General features: G+C 42.7%; 1 protein-coding gene across 3 annotated transcripts in view; it reads left to right on the top strand.

Moving 5' to 3' along the window:
• KDM3A (lysine demethylase 3A) overlaps positions 1–16,673 on the top strand; it is a 63,196-nt gene extending 46,523 nt beyond the window's left edge. For 2 of the 3 annotated variants that reach the window (XM_007466734.1, XM_007466735.1), the window contains exons 13-26: positions 226–378; positions 517–612; positions 991–1,118; positions 2,859–3,054; positions 4,338–4,510; positions 4,905–5,141; positions 6,412–6,583; positions 9,004–9,091; positions 10,081–10,211; positions 13,417–13,536; positions 13,617–13,756; positions 15,006–15,182; positions 15,264–15,398; positions 15,975–16,673. In XM_007466734.1, the coding sequence (XP_007466796.1) occupies positions 226–378; positions 517–612; positions 991–1,118; positions 2,859–3,054; positions 4,338–4,510; positions 4,905–5,141; positions 6,412–6,583; positions 9,004–9,091; positions 10,081–10,211; positions 13,417–13,536; positions 13,617–13,756; positions 15,006–15,182; positions 15,264–15,398; positions 15,975–16,055 (2,027 nt within the window). In that variant the 3' untranslated portion in view covers positions 16,056–16,673. The remainder of the gene's footprint in view (positions 1–225; positions 379–516; positions 613–990; positions 1,119–2,858; positions 3,055–4,337; positions 4,511–4,904; positions 5,142–6,411; positions 6,584–9,003; positions 9,092–10,080; positions 10,212–13,416; positions 13,537–13,616; positions 13,757–15,005; positions 15,183–15,263; positions 15,399–15,974) is intronic. The other variant, XM_007466736.1, reaches the window with a different exon arrangement.
• Positions 16,674–20,168: the final 3,495 nt, after the last annotated feature.

The raw sequence follows: 20,168 nt of genomic DNA, 5'->3' as shown, positions 1-20,168 counted from the left end.
TGAAGAGGCCTGAGTCTGAAGTACAAATACAAGTTGATGGGAGTGTTGAAGGAATCCAGGAGGGCTTCATGGCGGTGGTGGGGGATTTGAGATGGGCTCTGGAGGCTGAACAGTTAATGGGAACTCCAGCGAGAGGGAGGAATGGCATCAGCTCCCCTCCCAATTCATGTTTTATTTCAGGAGCCCTCTCGTCCCCAAGACTAAGTGATTTATTGATTTTTGTAGGACAGGTTGCTTGGAAGCGAGCTGTCAAAGGTGTTCGAGAAATGTGTGATGTGTGTGACACCACCATCTTCAACCTGCACTGGGTGTGTCCTCGGTGTGGGTTTGGAGTGTGTGTGGATTGCTATCGGATGAAGAGGAAAAATTGCCAACAGGGTGAGAACTGACTTGACGCTTCTCCAAGCCCCTTATACTCTTAAATTAAGCCTTTCATTGATTTGTGGTTGATGGATTTCTGAAACTTTTGGGACCAGAGTCCATAAAGAGCAATTACTACAAATCAGTTATTTGCAGGCGCTGCCTACAAGACTTTCTCTTGGCTGAGATGTGTGAAGAGCCAGATACATGAACCAGAGAACCTCATGCCTACGCAGATCATTCCTGGAAAAGGTATTTCATGTGGTGCTATGCTTTTCCTTTCCCTGTGTTTTGGGTAGCTCATAGGGGCTGGTAGTTCGGTTTTACTTTGTGTAGTACAATCACTTGCTGACTTTATTTTAGTATGTACCATAAATTGTCGAGAAATGTATTAAATAATGCCCCCAAACTTTCTGGTAAAGGCCTTGTAAATAGTTTTGTAAAAGGAAAGAAAATAGCGCACTTGGGGCAAGGCATACTTAGGACATAAAGCGGGGAGTGTAAGCACCCTAAAAAAAATGCTGCTAAAAAAAAGTTATCCTATTAGAATATAAGCTTTTGCTTTGTAATGTTGAGGTTGAAAGTACCTAATATCTTTGTTCAGATGTTTGCCTGTGCCCTTTTTTTTAGCCCTCTATGATGTTGGAGACATTGTTCATTCTGTAAGAGCAAAATGGGGAATAAAGGCAAATTGTCCCTGTTCAAACAGGCAGTTCAAACTCTTTTCAAAGCCAGCCTCAAAGGAAGACATAAAACAGGTATTACTGTTTATGCTAGATTCACCATCCTGTGCTTGTTGTCTGTCTATTTTCAAATAACCCAAGGATTCCTGTAGTATATTTGAAAGGAACATGGGGAGAGCTGTCAGTGGAAAGAGATAGTTCATGGTTTATGTGATACTTTATAGACCCATTCTCAAGTTTCACATTATTTTTGTGGGCCTCGTTTGTAGCCTCTTTGAGTAGGCTTTTAATTTTGTTCCTTGAAAAAGCAAAAACCTTTTCTATTATAGTCTACCTAATAAGTTGCTGTCAGATTTGCATAGGCTTTTTAACTTCTCATGTTTTACACAGTAAAAATTATTCAGATAAGCTTTACAAATTTTTTAATTACTATGTTTTACCCATAATATATATGAAGAATTGAAGGAAATAATACTGAAACAAACCTTTATGTAGCTCTCACTCCACATAAAAAATGTACATTTCCTTCGTGCTCACATGCCTCTTCCTGGTGACATTCCCTTCACCTTCACCATCCCATCTACCCCCCAACCGTCTCCCTTTTTCTTCCTCACCCCAATAATCATTATCCCACATTGTTTTTAGTAATCAGAAATTCTCTTACACTTTCATAAAGCTGTGGTGTTGAGGGCGGCGTAGGTAGAAGAGTTTTGATCTTCGTAGTCAGGACCTAATTTGAGTTTTTTTGCTGCCACTTTCCAGTTGTATAACTTTGGCTCAAATGAACTGATGTATATATGCTTCAGCTTCCTCATCAGTAAGAGAGGAATAGTAAACAGTGCTGGTAATCGGGCATCACAGAATTATATCACATGTAAAGTGAGGGCCTGGACCACAACAGGAATTTGACTCTCCTTTTTCCTTCTTACGTATGTATAAACGCACTAGCTGAGTTGTCAAGCCAGTTTTTTAAGTAATAGAAAAATAAGTGGTGTGTTCTGTCTGTCCAGTTTTTGTTGTTCTTGTTCAGTTTATGTTTTGAATTCTTTTTAGGGCTGTTCATCAATTTTTTTTTTTTTTTTTTTTTGCGGTACGCGGGCCTCTCACTGTTGTGGCCTCTCCCGTTGCGGAGCACAGGCTCCGGACGCGCAGGCTCAGCGGGCATGGCTCACGGGCCCAGCCGCTCCGCGGCATGTGGGATCTTCCCGGACTGGGGCGCAACCCCATGTCCCCTGCATTGGCAGGCGGACTCTCAACCGCTGCGCCACCAGGGAAGCCCATGTTCATCAATTTTTAAAGCCTACTACACTATGCTAAATCAAAAGAGCATTTTCTTTTTTCTGCATCCCATTTCCTTCTGAATTCACAGCTGTATTTCCTACCTTGCCTCATTTATTCGTTCACTCACTCAGCCACTGGGTTTTGAGTGCCTATTCATGATACAGGGGTGAGCTCACAGGGGAGATGGGCACAAACTGGGCGTTCCAAAGCAACATGGTGAACGGAGTGATAGGGACATGAACAAGCATGAGATGGGGATACGAGGGTGGGGGTGGATATCTTGCTGTATTTACATTCTTCACTTGCATCTTATATTTTTACTAGTAATACTTAAAAGCTAAAAGATTAAAATCTCTCCTACATAGTTCTGCTCTGTTGTTGAGAGATTACTGCAGTGGTGGTGATGTCCAGGGCTACTAGGTGGTTTTGTTTTGGATATTTCTCTCTTACTGCTGAGCAGTTAGGGGAGAAGGTAAGAAAAGGGAAACGTAATTTTTCAGCTTGTGCAAGATTCTCCTTCTGCACTCACCACAGACTTCCTTGGTTGGAGAAAAATCGACTCTTGGTGCCGGGCTCCAGCAGAGCCCCTCGGCGTTGGAGCCTGTGGCTGTAGGTGGGGAGGCTGCGTCCAAGCCGGCCAGCAGCGTGAAGCCTGCCTGTCCAGCCAGCACATCTCCTTTGAACTGGCTGGCAGACCTGACCAGCGGCAATGTCAACAAGGAAAACAAGGGTGAGTGTTTCCTGCCTCCCCGAGAACTTTCGCCTGTTGCTAGAGGGTCCTGGCAGCCTTAGTTACGGTGAGAACAGAGCGGTTAGAAGTAGTTGGAGTGGAAAGTGGTTCCCTGCAGTCGCCCTGAGACCTGACACACATGCAGCGCCAGAGAGAGCTTCTGCTTACGGGATAACTCTAGGTAAGGTTGAGATTGTGTCTGGCGAGAATGGAGGGGGCTGAGACGTGTGTGTTTTAATAGTGATTTTTGCCTTTCTGCCCTTAACCCTGTGTGTATTTCCTATTTTGTCTAAGTTGCAACGTTCTGGCTTCAGCTTTATTTTTTTCATCTGTGCTGTTGTCCCAGGATGCTTGATGATAGTATAAAGAGCATGGGTTTGGAATCAGGTAGTTAGATTAGGATTTTGGTGATTCTGCCTTCTGGCTGTGTTAAAGAAAGGAAAATTGCAGATCACTTTCCTTCATGCAAAGATCCTAAACAACATCTCAGTGAATAGAATTTAGCACTATAAATAAAAGAATCATACAGGGTGACCAAGCAGAGCTTCAGAAATGCAGCTGTAGTTTTAACATTAAAAAAGCGGGGGAAAAGTCATGTGAAGAGATACAGAAAAAGAGTAAAATTCAAAGCCTATTTATACTTTTGTTTTAAAAAACCTTAAATTAGGAATAGAAGGGAACATCCTTAATCTAATGAGTTTCTACAATAAAACTAACAGCAAACATCCTAAATTATGATTGAAGTTTTTCATTGGTTGAATAATTTTTAACAGTTTCCCTTTGCGTTCAGGCATGAGACAAGGATTCCTGCTTTCACTCCTTTATTAAACATTGTATTGGAAGTTTTAGCTATTTGAGTCAGTAAGGTAAACAAACAAAGAGATGTTAGGATTGGAAAGAAAGGGATAGAACTGTTGGTATTTGTAAGCAATCTAATTATACATGGGAAAAGTCTTAAGAGAATCTGTATTTGTAAACATATCTATCGGGGTTGATAGTTACAATGTCAATTTACAAAAATCAATTGTATTTTGTATACCAGGAACAAACAAATAAAAAATGCAGTTTACCGTAGTATCACCTTGGATATTATTGGATATGTATTTTTTTAATAGCAGTTGGAAATCCATGTCTAAATCAGTAATGTCATTTATCCTCTTAAGTTTTTTGGGTTCTAGTGAATGAAAACCCAAGTTCCAAAGTAATTCTGTCAGTAGAAGACTAGTAAGGGATTTGCCGTTTCAGAATGCTTTTCCATCTGGATGTTTTTGATTTGTTTTTAGAAAAACAACCAACGATGCCAATTTTAAAGAATGAAATCAAATGCCTTCCACCCCTACCCCCCTTGAGCAAATCCAGCACAGTCCTCCACACCTTTAACAGCACAATTTTGACACCTGTAAGCAACAACAATTCTGGTTTCCTCCGAAATCTCTTGAATTCCCCTGCAGGAAAGGTACGCATTTATTTTATTGTTTATTACTCCACCTTGTAAAGATGAATTGGAGTTAGAGTAGGGAGAAACTGAAATAGAAAGTAGAAAGAAGGATGAGTCCCATGCTTTCCTTCGTGGGTACAGAGGCTGTGTCATTGGCACATGGGCTCCACATCGTTAGATTTCTGGGCTGGGTCATTTTCACCTGTTAATGCTTTTTCCTGTACCCACTTCTGAGAGTTGTGATGTCAGGTAGAGGAAGAGGACTTACCTTTTTGAGGGTAAGATTCTTTCGTGGCTTAGCTTCTTTCCTGGATATGTAATGTATGCTCATCCTACCATAATAGGAACGGATTTTTTGATGGTAGGGAATGACATATTTAAGACTCGTGTTTTTTTTTTTTTTCAAATTCAGACAGAAAATGGACTCAAGAATACACCAAAAATCCTTGATGACATCTTTGCCTCTTTGGTGCAAAATAAGACTTGCTCCGATTTATCTAAGCGGCCGCAAGGACTGACCATCAAGCCCAGCATCCTGGGCTTTGACACTCCTCACTACTGGCTGTGTGATAGCCGCCTGCTGTGCCTGCAAGATCCCAACAACAAGAGCAACTGGAATGTGTTTAGGGAGTGCTGGAAGCAAGGGCAGGTAAGCGGGGCCTCTGCTTTCCAACCCACTTCACATCCCCGTCTTGGTGCCTTTGGTAGACTCCTGACAGGCCCCCCTCTCCTGCCCCCTTCCTGGATTATAAATGGCATATACTTTATCTCTTTTTATTGTTTACTGTGAATACAATTAGAGCAGAGTGTGGCTATGAGTCACAGACATTCCTGAGCTGTATTCTGTATTCTCTGATGAGGTTTTGATTGCTTCCAACCAGTCATCCTTGGATTTTTGATGAGAGCATTCTGGGCTCTTGGTGATTCTTGTGTGATAAACTTCAACAGGAGAAGTGGGAATGTGGCTCAGGCTGGTGGGGTTTGGGGGATTACACAAAACAGGATAAAAACCAGGCATCCCTCTTCCATGGATTAGAACCTTGTGCTGAAGACAATCTTAGGTGGCCCTGAGCCATGTGGTGTCAACCTGGAATTGGTGTGTAGTCTCCCAAGGGAAGGAGCCTGCTTTTTAAAGGGCAGTGATGTTCAGTCTTAAGGTTTGGTTGATAGTTTAGGAGATGCATGGCTTCGTAGACCTGCTCCTCTGCTTTCTCGTTTTGGTTTATGTTTTCTGGATCTTTGTCTTCTGTTCTGGGCCAAATGGAGTCCTCAGTAAAGGAACACTTTGCTCTTGGACAAGGCCAGGACTTGGGGAATTGCCAAATAGAAAAATGTATGTATTTAACCACAAAAAATTATTTTTTTCAGTCCTGTGTTCTAACAAGATTTGCTCACGATGACAATGACAGACCGAATACAGTCCACCAGCATGTTTTGTTTAGATTAGATAATGTTTTTTAAAAGTTGAACTTGTTGCCAGTATTTTAGTCAGGCTCTTGCACATAAAGATCAGGATTTCTGGCTTGTCTTGGATAACAAAAGACGTGGCAATCCAGGGCCATATCCCTGCCTGGTAACAATGAGCTGCAGGCCAGAGGCAGCATCCTCTTTGGACCAGGCACTCTCGCTGCCTTTGTCTCTGCTTCACATCCCCTGCCCAGCCCTGGGCCTTGGCATTGGTATTCTGTGAGTAGCGGGATCTGAGTTGGAAGGTGTGATCCTTGCTCTTAGAAGCTCACTAGTGTAGTCTGAGGGGTGTGTGTAGCAGGTGACTCAGGGGACTAAGCTGTCACTTTGGGATCTGAGACTGGGGATCAGCCACAGAGAAACACGTCAGCAGCTGTTTGAGGAAGGGCTGCCTCGGGTGAAGGGACGGAGCTGGGGGAGTTCAAACTAAAGTCTACGTTCTCTCCTCTTAGCCAGTGATGGTGTCAGGAGTGCATCATAAACTGAACACTGAACTTTGGAAACCGGAATCCTTCAGGAAAGAGTTTGGAAATCAGGAAGTTGACCTCGTTAATTGCAGAACCAATGAAATCATCACAGGAGCCACAGTAGGAGACTTCTGGGATGGATTTGAAGATGTTCCGAGTATGTATTAAAGACCTTTTAAGGGGGTTGAGGATGTGAAAGGAGGGGGCACGGGAGTAGCAGCAGTCTGTGGCCCTCCAGCGGCAGCGACAGCATTTTCTGTGACTCTGGAGTTTAAAATCAGTGTCTTATCTCCTCTCCCCCTTTCTTTTTACAAAGTTTATGCTTTTGAACTGAGGCAGATTCGCTTCGTAGTTCCTCAGAGAGTGAGGTTTTAGCCGCCTCCTCTTCAGGTGGCTTCAGGTCTGTCCTGTGACTGAAATGTGCCCAAGGGGAGGGGAGCATAGAGCCAGGGCTTGTGACTCAAAGCTCGTGGTTTTATATAGCCTCTTTATTTTTAAAAAAATTTAATTATGTTTAACAAGATAAGTAGAACTGAAAGTGCCAGAGAATGTGAATCCGTTGAACGCAGGTTATCCTGGTCACTGCCTGCTTCACCTGGGCAAGGGGGGATGGTGGTGGTAAGGAGGCTTGAGTGTCTAGTGCTGAGCTTGGGCCCTTTCCGTGGATTGGCCAGTCAGTAAACTGTTTGCAAGAACCCCTTCGTCAGCACAGGCACCTGGCCTCATGCTCCCACCCCCACTGGAGGGCTTGGCCAGTTCATTCTTATTAGACTCAATAATTCAACTTTGCTCATTTATCATTCTCATTCTTTCACGACATATTTTCACCTTGTAATCTCCTGCTTCCTTATTTCCCATTACCCACGTTTGCAGGTTATGGCCCGCACTTTCAACGAACTTTAGGTCAAAGGTATAGCTAACTCTAAGTAGGGCATGATGGGGGTTTCCACACGTAGAGGTTAAGGTTGGGTTTCAGACGTAAGGTGTTTCCCTGGGGATCAACGTCTGAGATGGAGGAGGAAGCAGGACCGGGCTGGCGGAAGGGCGGGCTGCGGCGGAGGCCAGCGGAGCCTCAGCCAGCCTGGCAGGGAGCTCTGCAGCAGGCATCGCCTCTCATTGTCTCAGACTGGGCTGAAGTGGGGAAAGTCAGGGCCTTTATCCCCTCACCTCCCTCGGCCTCCAGGTAGGGCATGACCTGGCAGGACAGCTCTCTGCAGCTGACGCAGACCCCAAAGCCGTGTCTGGGCAGCAGGTCCTTTGAAAGGGGATTGAGGGCCACACGTACTACAGTGTGCTTTCCAGTTAGGTCTGGGTTCAAATCCTGACTCTTGATATGTACTTGCTGTGTACGTGAGCTTGGTAATTGCATTTTTCTGGGGCTCACACTTCCTCATGCCTGCAAATGGTTAAGGCAGCCCAGAGTCCACCGCAGCCTGCCTTTTTCATACTGATGATTCTGCTGCCCAGACCCCCGGTACACCACCCACACTGAGACGCCACTGTTGTCCTGAACATACACTGTACCCGTATTTTCCTGTGTTTCTTCTCTCCTGGAGTGTGCACCTGTTCAAACTAGGTTCTGGGACTCGGTTGACTACGGGACGCTGTACAAATGTTAGTCCTCATGAATATAAGGTTTGAAACTGGGTTCCAGTTTCAGTTCTGCTGTTTAATTTCAATAGCTGGATGGCCTCAGGCATCTGTCAATTTCCTCATCCAAAAGTAGAAATATTAAATAGTGCCAGATCTCACTGGGATGTTGGATTTAGTTGTAAGGACTAAATGGTTAAAACACTTGAGCAGAGACTGGAACACAGCAAGAAGTGAAATAATGGTTATCATTGCTGTTAATCATGATTGTCAGCATATTTTTTTTCAATTAGAGCTCCTTGGTTCTTGGTTCCTTCACATTACCTGCAGTGGGTAACTGCGCTATTACAGGAAAGTAGTTCTGACTAAACCCTGTACGTGTCACCTAGAAGATGGGGAGGCAGGGGAGAGTGGGCCGTATTAGCCCTAGTTGTCCCTGGACAGAACATCAGGTAGCTTCGGTCTCCCTGAGCAAAGTGGGTCACTTCTATTTCGTGCTGGCCTCAGAAAACTGGGTTTTCTAAAATCTGTGGCCCTTTGATTGTTAAATTGCTGTTCATTAGTTGGGGAGCTGCCCGCTTGTTCTAGAACACGGTCTAGGAGGAGATTGGATCTGTCACAGCACCGCGTATGTGGAATAGACAAGCGGGAGTGTCTGAAATCTCAAAGGAGTAGCAGTTGAATAGCATTTCGAAAAGACAGGGCTGTAATTCAAACTAGTTGGTGATCTTCTGTTTGCTGCCCCTTGCTGCTTCCTGCATATGAATGGATTTCTCGGCACTGTAGAAATAAAATGATTGGCCATTTGCAGGAGGGGGATATTAAAGAAAAATAATATTTGTATACCAAATGTATCAGGTTATGACGATCTTGCAGAGATAAGTTTTATTTGCACTGTTAAGGCTTAAATTGCTAACTTGCCATCCACTTTGGTCTGTGTTCGAGTTAATGAATAGTAGCAATTCAGTAATTCCGGTTACCTTGCAGACCGCTTGAAAAATGAAAAAGAGCCAATGGTGTTGAAACTTAAGGACTGGCCACCGGGAGAAGATTTTAGAGATATGATGCCCTCCAGGTACGATTATGGGGAGGGGAGAGATGATCCTGTCCTTGACCTGGTAGGATAAACTTTTCTTGAGGTGGTAAGTTGAAGTTACTGACTTTTAAATCTGGCTCACTAGTGAAAACTCCACGCATTTCCACTGTAGTGCTCCGCCAGAGAAGAGGCCGACTCACACGTGCACGCACTGATTTGGAGGCAGGAGTGAGATCAGACGTGCTAGGGTTGGGTATAATACAGTGATATCATTGCTTTAGACAAGACAGCGGAATTGCTAGATCCATTTTCCTGAACTGAGCTTGAACCTTGCAGAGAATCCTCAGAGCTAATGAATAATATATCCCTTAGTGTCACTACTTATCATCAGGAATTTGTTGCTCAGATCTTTTGTCTGCAGTATTTGAGATCATTTTGATATATATGTGTGTTGTAGGAGAGAAAGAAGATGTCTTTGTTCATAAGCACTATAATTCTGATCCTAAATATTGGTTTTTTTAAATTTATTTTTGATTGAAGTATAGCTGAGTTACAGTGTTGTGTTAGTTTCTGCCGCGCAGCAGAGTGACTCGGTCATACATGTCTATACACTCTTTTTCTATATTCTTTTCCCTTATGGTTTATCCCAGGATATCGAATAGAGTTCCCTGTGCTCTGCAGTAGGACCTTGTTGTTTATCCATCCTACATATACCAGTTTGCATTTGCTAATCCCAAACTCCCACTCCTACACTTTCCCAACCCCCTCCCCCTTGGCAGCCACCAGTCTATCCTCTATGTCCCTGATTCTGTTTCTGTTTCATAGATAGGTTCATTTGTATCATATTTTAGAACCCACATATAAGTGATATCATATGCTAATCTTAAATGTTGTTAATGATAGCTATCTCCATCTTCACGAGCACAGATATTTTTGTTGTTCCTTTTGGTGTAGAAGGAACAAATCAAACCCCACGATGTATTAGAAACACAAGCTTATTTTGCAAATTCACGGTTCTCTTGTCCTAGGTTTGATGATCTGATGGCCAACATTCCACTGCCTGAGTACACACGGAGAGATGGCAAACTGAACTTGGCCTCAAGGCTGCCAAACTACTTTGTTAGGCCGGATCTGGGTCCCAAGATGTATAATGCTTATGGTAAGGAAGAAGCGGCTCACTTGAAACAATTATTACAGAAGTAAAGGCAAAAGCCAGAATGTTTGGAGCATTGATTTTGGGGGAGGGAGAGATGGAAAACGTCTGTAACCCTAACCCTTAACACCGCAGTAGTCTTCATTTTTGCATATTTCCTTTCATTCCTTGGCCACGTGTATGTATATTTCCGTTTCGTAGTTGCAGTTGTAGGGCATATGCCATTTAAAAAGTTTCTCCTACACCTAATATTATACAGTAAAATCTTTACGTGTTGCTTAATGGTTTTTAGTGTGATCGTTTTTAACGGTTGCACGATACATAATTGAATGAATGTAATTTTATTAATTGTTTTAATGTTGCCGGACGTTTAGGTCAGTCTGCTAGCATTCCAGCTGTTTCAGCATCTGCTACTCTTAAATTCAATGTTCTGTGTTGGTGGGTAGTAGTTAGCTACTTAAGTTAGTACTGAAAACACCCTTGGAATTGTATTTCTCCGATTTATTTCCTTCCTCCCATAATGATCCCAACTCCAGTCTCTCCGACTTGAGGGTGGCAGGCCAGAGTCTTCTGGCATCTTTGCCACGTTCTCCAGATGCTGTTGGGAGAGGGAGGGCTTGGACCTCAGCCCCCCACTTCTTCTGTTCCGGTGGGGTCGCCCGGGGAAGCGCCTGGAGTGAGCTCAGGGGACATTCCAAGAGGGGAGTTTACCTTGGGAAGTTGCCACAGCCTAGATGCCCAGATGGTCCCTTCCCCCGAGCCCTTCAAAGAAGCTGGATGGCTGGGACTTTGGGGCATATTCTGTTCACAGGGAGGATTTGCAAGGGATTTACGTAAATGGAAGCATTTTTCCACTAAAGCAAATGGTGTAATGTTGCCTAGTGGTTATCCACGCCTTACAGAAATGATGCAGCTTTATAGGGTAGAAGTGCTTATCCGAGAAAACTTCAAAATAAATAGTCGGCTTGGTTTAAATGACTTGACAGCAGCCCTTTTCCTCCTAGATACCAACACATAGAGGGCAGTGTTACTCTATAATAGCTTTTTCTATCAAAATTGTTCCTGCTCAGAGTAAGCAGTTAGGGATTGAAAATAAACAAAACGTGTTCATTTTCAAACACCTCACACCTTATCATAAACATCATTAAAGAGCAGCCATTTTTCAAAAGTTGGGTGACTGAGCTGTGACTTCTCTACAGACAGTGTAGAGTGAAAGGCTCTTTGGAAGGACCATACAGTCCCCCTTTCTCCAGCTCCAGCACCAGCACCAGTTTTACACATGGGGCCCAGGACTTCAGGACAATAGAGGGGACGGTGACCTGATCAGGATATCCAAGGGGCATCTAGTGGCAGGTGTGGGAGGAGGACTTAAGTCTCCTAACTTCTAGGCTTGACCCAGCCTCCAACCCCAGTGCTCTGTCACCCAGCAGCGCCTACTGTGTCAGCTTGTGTTCTTTTCATAAAAGTCCATGGTGTGTTTTGTTTCAGGATTTTCTATTTTCTGGGAATCCTTTCCCTGGGACCGTTGTTTTTGGTTCCATCTGAGTTCAGGCTGTCTCAGTTTAGAGCCTGGTTTTATTAGTGTGCCGTCACCCGTAGCTGGGATTGGCTGGACTTGGGGCTGACGGCTGGGTAGGTGTCGTTTCCTTCCTCTTCTGCGGAACACTTTTTACTCAGTTTGGCAACGGCCAAACCAGCAACAGCTTCTGACGAGGCTCTGAGACTTGCTCACCTTTCCTCCCTCCTCCCAGCTCCGCCTCCTTCCTCCTGCCCCCAGTGTTAACCAACACCCTGAAGTTTGTGTTTATTGTTTCCTCACATTCATAGTTTTACCGTATGTTTGTGTTCCTGCAGAACATTCTTTAGTGTTTAACCTGCTTTTGTATAAATGCAATCAGACTTCTGGGTGTTCCTCCGTGCTGTCGTGAATAACTGTTCATTTCATTCGTTTGCCTTCTATCGTGTTGTTATTTTCTCTTCTCAGATTTTACTTGTTTATTTTGTACTATAGAAAAATTTCCAAATGCACTGAAAACGTGAGAGTCCAGGACAGTGACTTCCCATATACTCATCCCCCAGTTACAACAGCTCTCAGGTTCTTTTTCCATAATTGTTTCCTTATTTCCTCCCTTTATATTTTTCCTTTACTATTTTAAAGGAAATCTCATATATCCTATGATTTTTGTCCAATATCTGTTGCTTTACCTCCTCCTAGGGCTGATATTTCAGCAAACTGGAAAGAAAAGAAAGTGCAGCAGAGCCCTAGGGCCATGGTCTGCGGTTGAAATGATAAGGTCCCCTCTCCTGTGTATAGCTGCTCCTAAACCACAGGCCCCTGCAAGCCAGAGAGAAGTTCCTTGGCCTCCGAACGAGACAGGGCTGCTTGAGGGCCTGGCAGGTTAGAACAGCCTCGGCTTGCCCACCCCAAGCTATGCTTGGCTCTGCTGCCCATTCAAGAAGCAGTGACTGCATGTCAGGATGTGCGTCCAAGGTAACCGCAGGGCTTGACGAGCCTCAGGGTGAATGCTGAACAAATGAGCCTTCTCCTGGGGTAAGAGGTTAGAGTCTCGGATTATGAGTACCAGCGTGGAACTCGTGCTCAGGCTCACCTCTTTCACAGTTGAGGGATCCAAGGAACATGTGGGCAGCGTTCTTCTTGCACTGGGTACATAGTCATTTGAGGTCCCAGCTTTCATGTTTCTGAGGGGGGGTTTCTGTTAGACTCCCCATCTTACGTCTTACCCCAGAATCCTTCTAGTCTGTGTCAACCAAAGCTTGAGCTCACCTGCTTGAGCAAACATCCTTTTGGCAAATCCCAGCCTCACTAGTCCACTGTACTGTTCCCGAGTCCTGCTTTCTAGTTTTGGCTTTCTTCTTTTCTTGCCGGCATATTGACTCATTAAAAAAATATTTAAAAAAATAATCTCATCAAGGATTTTTAGTTGTTCTCAGCAGGAGGAAACCTATTTTGCCTATCACCAGAAACAAGTGCTAGTATTAGGAGTTGGTTTTTTATTCTTACAAATAAATATTTAATAACTTTTTTCCCCAAAGTTGAAAGAACAAAATAACTTAATATTAAATATTGTTCCATTACTTTTACATGATTAGAAAGGTAGCTTTTAAGTTCTGTGACCACGTATTCCAGGGAGTGGGAAAGACTGAGGCATCCTTGCTGTCTCGGTAAATTTAAGGCATTTTCTGTTTGCAGGATTAATTACTCCAGAAGATCGGAAATACGGAACGACAAATCTTCACTTAGATGTGTCTGATGCGGCTAATGTCATGGTCTATGTGGGAATTCCCAAAGGACAGTGTGACCAAGAAGAAGGTAGGGTGCTGAGCATAAAAGTGGGGCTTATTCTCTGAGCTGGGACGTTGTGGTCTGATGTTTGCTTTCTCTTGCTCCAGAAGTCCTTAAAACCATCCAAGACGGAGATTCTGATGAACTCACGATAAAGCGATTTATTGAAGGAAAAGAGAAGCCAGGAGCCCTCTGGCACATATATGCTGCTAAGGACACAGAGAAGATACGAGAATTTCTTAAAAAGGTGTGCTCCTTACCCTATGGCATGTGAAGAGAGATATGCAGTATATCAGTATTATACTACATGTCGAGACCTGACTGGGTTACTAGAGAATAATCACAGCTTCAAAAGTTAGATCTGTGCATCTCAGATTGGATAGGCTGAAGCTGGTTGCTAAGGAACAACGATTTCTAGATGATTAGGCTAACACCTCTGAAAAGAGGGAAACTTATCTTTTTTCTTATGTCTGTGTGTTATGTCAGAGTGCATCTGGAGGTTTTTGTGCTCTCCCTTCAAGGTAGTTCCTCTGATGATCACGTAGTGTCTGTTTGTTTTTATTGCCTTAAAAATCTAAGCACTTCAGAAGTCCATGTATCATTTCTTTGCTCTTGATAGCTGTGTTCCAAGTGAGTTACTAAGGTCCCTGTTGGTTTTATCCACCCTCATTTAGTAGTAGGTCAGGAAGACCTCACACCCTAATGAGGCCATTAGCTTAAGCGGGAAAGGGATACAGGGACTTTGAAGATTCCAGGTTTCCAGCAGTTAGCAGGTTGTTCAGCAAGGGTTCTGTGTGGAAGTTCTAGGCAGCTGGAAAGATGGGCATATTCAGTTTTTAACCTGTTCGCCACTGAGGCTGCTAGTTGCGGCCCAGATATTTGTGGCTGGTATTCTTCAGCTGTTCATGAGGAGTGGATATGAACGCTCCTAGCCTGCTGCCTGGTGCCAGGTTAGACCCTTAACCAGCATTTGCTTCAATCAGGATGTTTCTAGCTAAGGATAATTTGACTCTTCCAGAAAACCTGCTGGTCACCATATTGTTCCTTTGATAGTGTCACCCTGAGTCTGTGCTGCCAGATACTGGGTCTAGAGTAAACGAGTTTAACCTACAGCCAACTGTGGGACTGTTTCATAACTCAAATTGTTAAGTGAATACAGATTTTTAAGAACTGCAGTGTAGCAAGTCTATTTCTAAGGAGCTTAAGTCTACTTACATTCAAAAGCCTAGGCCAAAATACTGTCCTAACACAGTGTTTACAAAAATATGCGGACTGCCAGTCACGGTTTACAGGAAATGACAGAAGGGAACCCACATTTTCTTTCAGTCTCCCCTTGGGTCATTTTGAGTGCTATTTTTCTCTTTCTGCCAACAGGGACACATGTTAAAGAAGGCCTGACATTTACTGACTGACTGCCCACACTGTCCAGGGGGCAAAATGCCCTCATGGAGACCCAGCATGTCACTCAGTTTCATAATACTTGGAATGTATTGTAGGTATCAGAAGAGCAAGGTCAAGAAAACCCCGCAGACCACGACCCCATTCATGACCAGAGCTGGTATTTAGACCGATCACTAAGAAAGCGTCTTCATCAAGAGTATGGAGTTCAGGGCTGGGCTATCGTGCAGTTTCTTGGAGATGTGGTATTTATCCCAGCAGGAGCTCCGCATCAGGCAAGAACCATTTCTTTAGTCTTTATTCTCCTTACACTGTAAACTTCGGCATGTGTGACTGTGCGGCTTGTTGTTTTCCAGGTTCATAACTTATATAGCTGTATCAAGGTGGCTGAAGATTTTGTTTCTCCAGAACATGTTAAACACTGCTTCTGGCTTACTCAGGAATTCCGCTATCTGTCACAGACTCATACAAATCATGAAGATAAATTACAGGTAAAAATGGCTGTGATTCCTGGCATTCTCTGACTCTGGCTTTGTAGCTCATTACCGACCCTATAAAAATAATCAGCAAACTTGGCCATACCACCACACTTGGTACAGTGAGTTGATGAACTGGCTTTATGTCAAGTTCTGCTACCTGCTTAGGCGAAGGAGGAATAAACATGGAGGAAATCTCATTTTGGTTTAGAGGCTTTCAGTAGTGAATCATCTAACGTATGATTCCATGTTTGGAAAACTAGGGAAATAGATAAACTCTGAAAAATAGAGCTGTACCTTGGGGCTTGCTTGTGTCTGCACTCACTGGGGGCAGGGCCACGTAGGATCAAAGCCTCTGGAAGGGGGAAAATGAGCTTTTAAGTTCTTCAAAGGAGGCATGGGTTTAAAATGTGTATAAAATAACAGCCTAAAGGAGCCCAGGGGCCTTTCAAGTATTTTTAACATTTCATATTGAATTTTGAGTTTTAAGTTTCAAGAGCATGGTATAAAATTGGTAGGGGGAAGGTTTATTCTTACTGACAGATTTTAGATCTCATGGTAAACTGACCATATTTTCTCTCATTTTTTCAGGTGAAGAATGTTATCTACCATGCAGTGAAAGATGCGGTTGCTATGCTGAAAGCCAGTGAATCCAGTTTTGGCAAACCCTGAGGGTCCCAGAGGCGCCTTACCCCTGCACATTGGAAGTGAATTACTGGCAGCTGTTCAAACTCTTCAGGCAGGAATCCTGTGGACTTTGAGACTCATGTTACCTCATCTTCTTTTTTAAACTGTACCCACCTGGTAAGGGTACTCTGTCTAATGTATATTTCTAGTGTTTACAGACACTAAATGTGTATATGTAGTAACTATTTACAGAACATGCATCCTTAAACTGTGACCTCTCACCTAGTGCAGAGCTTCTACCCAGCTGTAAAAACAACCCCGTATCAGCTCTGGAACAAGACCTGCAGTTATTCCCCAGCTGTGTGGTTGGACAGCTTAGTCAAATGGGTTATAACTCTTAGGAATCACCGCGCAGTTTATTTGGGTTGTGTTTTGTTGTGTCTGAGTACCCTCTCCCCGAGCCCTTAGGGTTCAGAAGGGCAGTGGAGGAGGCGACCACCGACGTTTGGATGTTGTATTGCCTTAGGACTGGCATTATATAGCAGAGGTCCACTACTGCACCATTCTTGGGGTTAACCATCTTTAGTTAAACGGAGTTTTAATTTAAATGAAGCTTTGCTAATTTTAAGTGTTAAGCATTTTGCATTAAAGTATTCATATAATGTTTTGACTCAGTTTATTGGCATTATTCTCTGGTTGCAGAGTCAACACACACTTCATCAGTGTTACAGGTGTAAGAGTTTGCGCCAGGAACTCATCTTAAAAGCACAGAAATTTGATGCTATAGTGATTTCTGAGTGGTTATTACAATGCTAACATGGAAACAAGTTTCTCCCCAGCCAAGTTGAAACTCCTGTCACACTTTCGTAAAGAAACACCACTGATTGATTAACTACCTTTAGAAGTGACAATTAACCAAAAAACCAAATACTGACGGGTTAAATGGTTCTAAAAAAGGTAAGAGATCAAAATTCTTTGTCTCTCTTCTGACCCTTTATAGTTTAAGAGTTTACAAAGGAAAATGAAATTATTAGAAGTTTTAGAACAGTAGTATCTAAAATAATCACCTCTATGAAGGAAGAAAATAAAGAAGCCATTTTTCTATAGCTCGTTGATTCTCCTAGGCAGCTGTAGCTGTACTAAAAGGAATTAACTTGAAATCAAGTAGCGTAGACAAAGGCCTAGAGCCTGGATTTTTACCTGTGAGCTCAGAGTAGGAGATCGAAGATCCCCGCCTAATGTCAGCCCACTTCAAACCAAAATCTTTCACGGATGAACTTTCAAAAACAAAGTTTTCTGAAAAGAATAAGTAGAAATATCTACCTATCTTAGTGGGAAACGTCTTCCCTGGGAATTCCTTACCAGAAGCTTCTTTATACAGTTTTGGATCTAGAATGGGCACTGTTGATTGATTAGAAATCTCCAATAGGCAAAAGAAGAGGAAAACTTGCATTCTCTATAGAGGAAATCACCTTCAAGCCAGGCCTCAAAGGAGTCCCACAGATAGTTCCAAGGACTGTTATTCACAATCAAACGCATTGTATCCACAAATATGAAAACTGAAAACTACCACGAGCAAGAGTCAATGCAGACCCAAAGCTGCCATATTAAACGTGCAAAGTCTGTAGGTTCTGGAATGAGCAGCACTTACTTTATATTCTGAAGTGCTTAGTATGTTTGAAGAAATGAGAGTATAGGAATATGAGGAAAGAATGAGATTGCCAGAAGTGACCAGATTTGGAAAGAAGCTGAATAGAACTTAACAGAAATGAGACATGATGGTTAAAATTAGAAATTCAGCACATGAGTTAAGTGGCAGAAAAAAGTTCTTTTACAAACTGAAAGATTGGTAAAAATAACACAAGACAGCATTGAGTAACAGGAAACTGTAAAGAAGTGTTAACTTACTTATAAGGCGGACACGGAAAAGTATAGGTTTGACCATCAGTGACAGAGAATTAAGAGACTGGTGAGGGAGGGTGACATTCTGAGACTGAAATTTTTCCAGTACTGACGTGTCAGATTGAAGAAGCCTAACTAAATCAAGCAAGATAAATAAAATATCCACACCTGTGGGTAGTAAGTAACAGTGATAAGTTAAAAGAATACCCAAAACAAATAGGTTCTTAAAAGTACCCAGAGGGCTTCCCTGGTGGCGCAGTGGTTGGGAGTCCGCCTGCCGATGCAGGGGACACGGGTTCGTGCCCCGGTCTGGGAAGATCCCCCATGCTGCGGAGCGGCTGGGCCTGTGAGCCATGGCCGCTGAGTCTGCGTGTCCGGAGCCTGTGCTCCGCAACGGGAGAGGCCACAACAGTGAGAGGCCCGCGTACCGCAAAAAAAAAAAAAAAAAAAAAAGTACCCAGAATGGGGAAGAACACTGTAAACCTTCAAAGAGGTGAGTACCCCAAAAAAAAAAAAAAAAAAAAAGTACCCAGAATGGGGAAGAACACTGTAAACCTTCAAAGAGGTGACAGACTTAACAGCTGACTTCTTAACAACAACAGGGGGAGTCAAGAAAGTAGACGCCACTCTTACTGTGCCAGAGAACATGCCTGAAAATAAGTCTAGACACAGCAAAATTATTTACCCTGTTCTTACTGACATTTTCAGATAAAAGCCAGAGTTTCTCTTCAGGCCCTTGCTGAAGGAACTTTTAAGAATAACCTTAGGATTAAAAAAAAATAATAAGAAAAAAAGAATATCCTTAGGAAAAAAAAGTAACCCATATCATGATGCAAGAAAAAACAGTGTACAATGGAAACTGTAAATTCATGGATAATCTTAAGCAACAGTGGAACAATATTTTTAGAAGTCTGGATAAAGTTCCTCTAAAAGTTAAACGTAGAATTAATGCATGATCCAGCAAATTCCGCTGCTACGTTTATACTCAAAAGACTTGAAAGCAAGGATTCAAGCAGGTACTTGTAGACTCATGTTCATAGCAGCATTATTCACAAGAGCCAAGAAGTGGAAACAACCCAATAGATGAGCAGATAAACAATGTGGCATATCTATACAGTGGAATATTTCTCAGTCTCTTAAAAAGGAAAGAAATTCTGACACAGGCTACAACATGGATGAGTCTTGAAAATACACTAAGTGAAATATGGCAGACACACAAAAGGACAGATATTGTATGATTCCACTTATATGAGGGACAGTCATGTTCCTAGAGTAGAGACAGGAAGTAGAATGATGGTTACTGGGGCTGAGAGCAAGGGGAACTGGCAGTTACCATTTCACGGTTACAGACTTTCTGTTTGGGATGATGAAAAAATTCTGGAGATAAGATGGTGGTGATGGTTGTACAACGTTGTAAATGTCCTTACTGCCACTGAATTGTACACTTAAAAATGATTAAAATGGTCAATTTTGTGTTATGTATATTTTAACCAAAATAAAAATTAACTCCAAGTAGGAAAAGCTTTTGGAGTTGAATGAGAAAATGACATTCTTATTTTTTTAATTGATTAAAAAGGTAGGAAAGAAAGAAGAAGTGGGACTTTTCTAAATGCAAGTTTCCCCCACTGTTCGGAAGTACTGAAAGTAGAGGTTTCCTCTGAAACCTTTTGCAAGCGTAGAAGCAGGTACCTTAGGACACATCTTGCTAATGGATGCACAAAATAAATAGACATAAAGCACAGACACAGTTCAAAGCTATGGCGCCTTGATGTTGAGATGCTGAGTGTAGTTTCCTGGGAAGGAGCTTGGCCGTGCTACTTTCACTGCTCAGGATGCATGCTGCCTCTAACACCTCTCTGCAAAACAAACGCTGAATGCTGTTTTCACATTTTGCCTTTTTTTTGGGTAAAAGCAAAAATCCTCCAGACGTCTTTCAATTATAGCAAAAGCAGGTACTAATGTAGGTATTTCATAAAAGCAAAGTGGTGTAAAGCGAACTTTGAACGAGTGGACGATACTTGTGCTCCAGTTGCAAGATAAAGATGGTCTGACTGGATTAAGTAAAAGACTTGACTGTATACTACTTACAAAAGAGACAGTTTGTAGGTTAGAAGTAAAAGCATGGAAAAAGTTATATCATGCAAACACTAATTGTATGAAAGCAAATATGGCTGTATTAATACCAAAGTGATTTTAAGATAGGGTTTTACCAGAGAGAAGTTGTTTTCACAATCATGAAAGGATTCATTCAGCAGG

This window comes from Lipotes vexillifer, unplaced genomic scaffold, assembly GCF_000442215.2.
Source record: "Lipotes vexillifer unplaced genomic scaffold, Lipotes_vexillifer_v1.1 scaffold1158, whole genome shotgun sequence".
NCBI lineage: Eukaryota > Metazoa > Chordata > Mammalia > Artiodactyla > Lipotidae > Lipotes > Lipotes vexillifer.
Note: the sequence above shows the minus strand (reverse complement) of the source record. Positions and strands in the feature narration are given on the sequence as shown.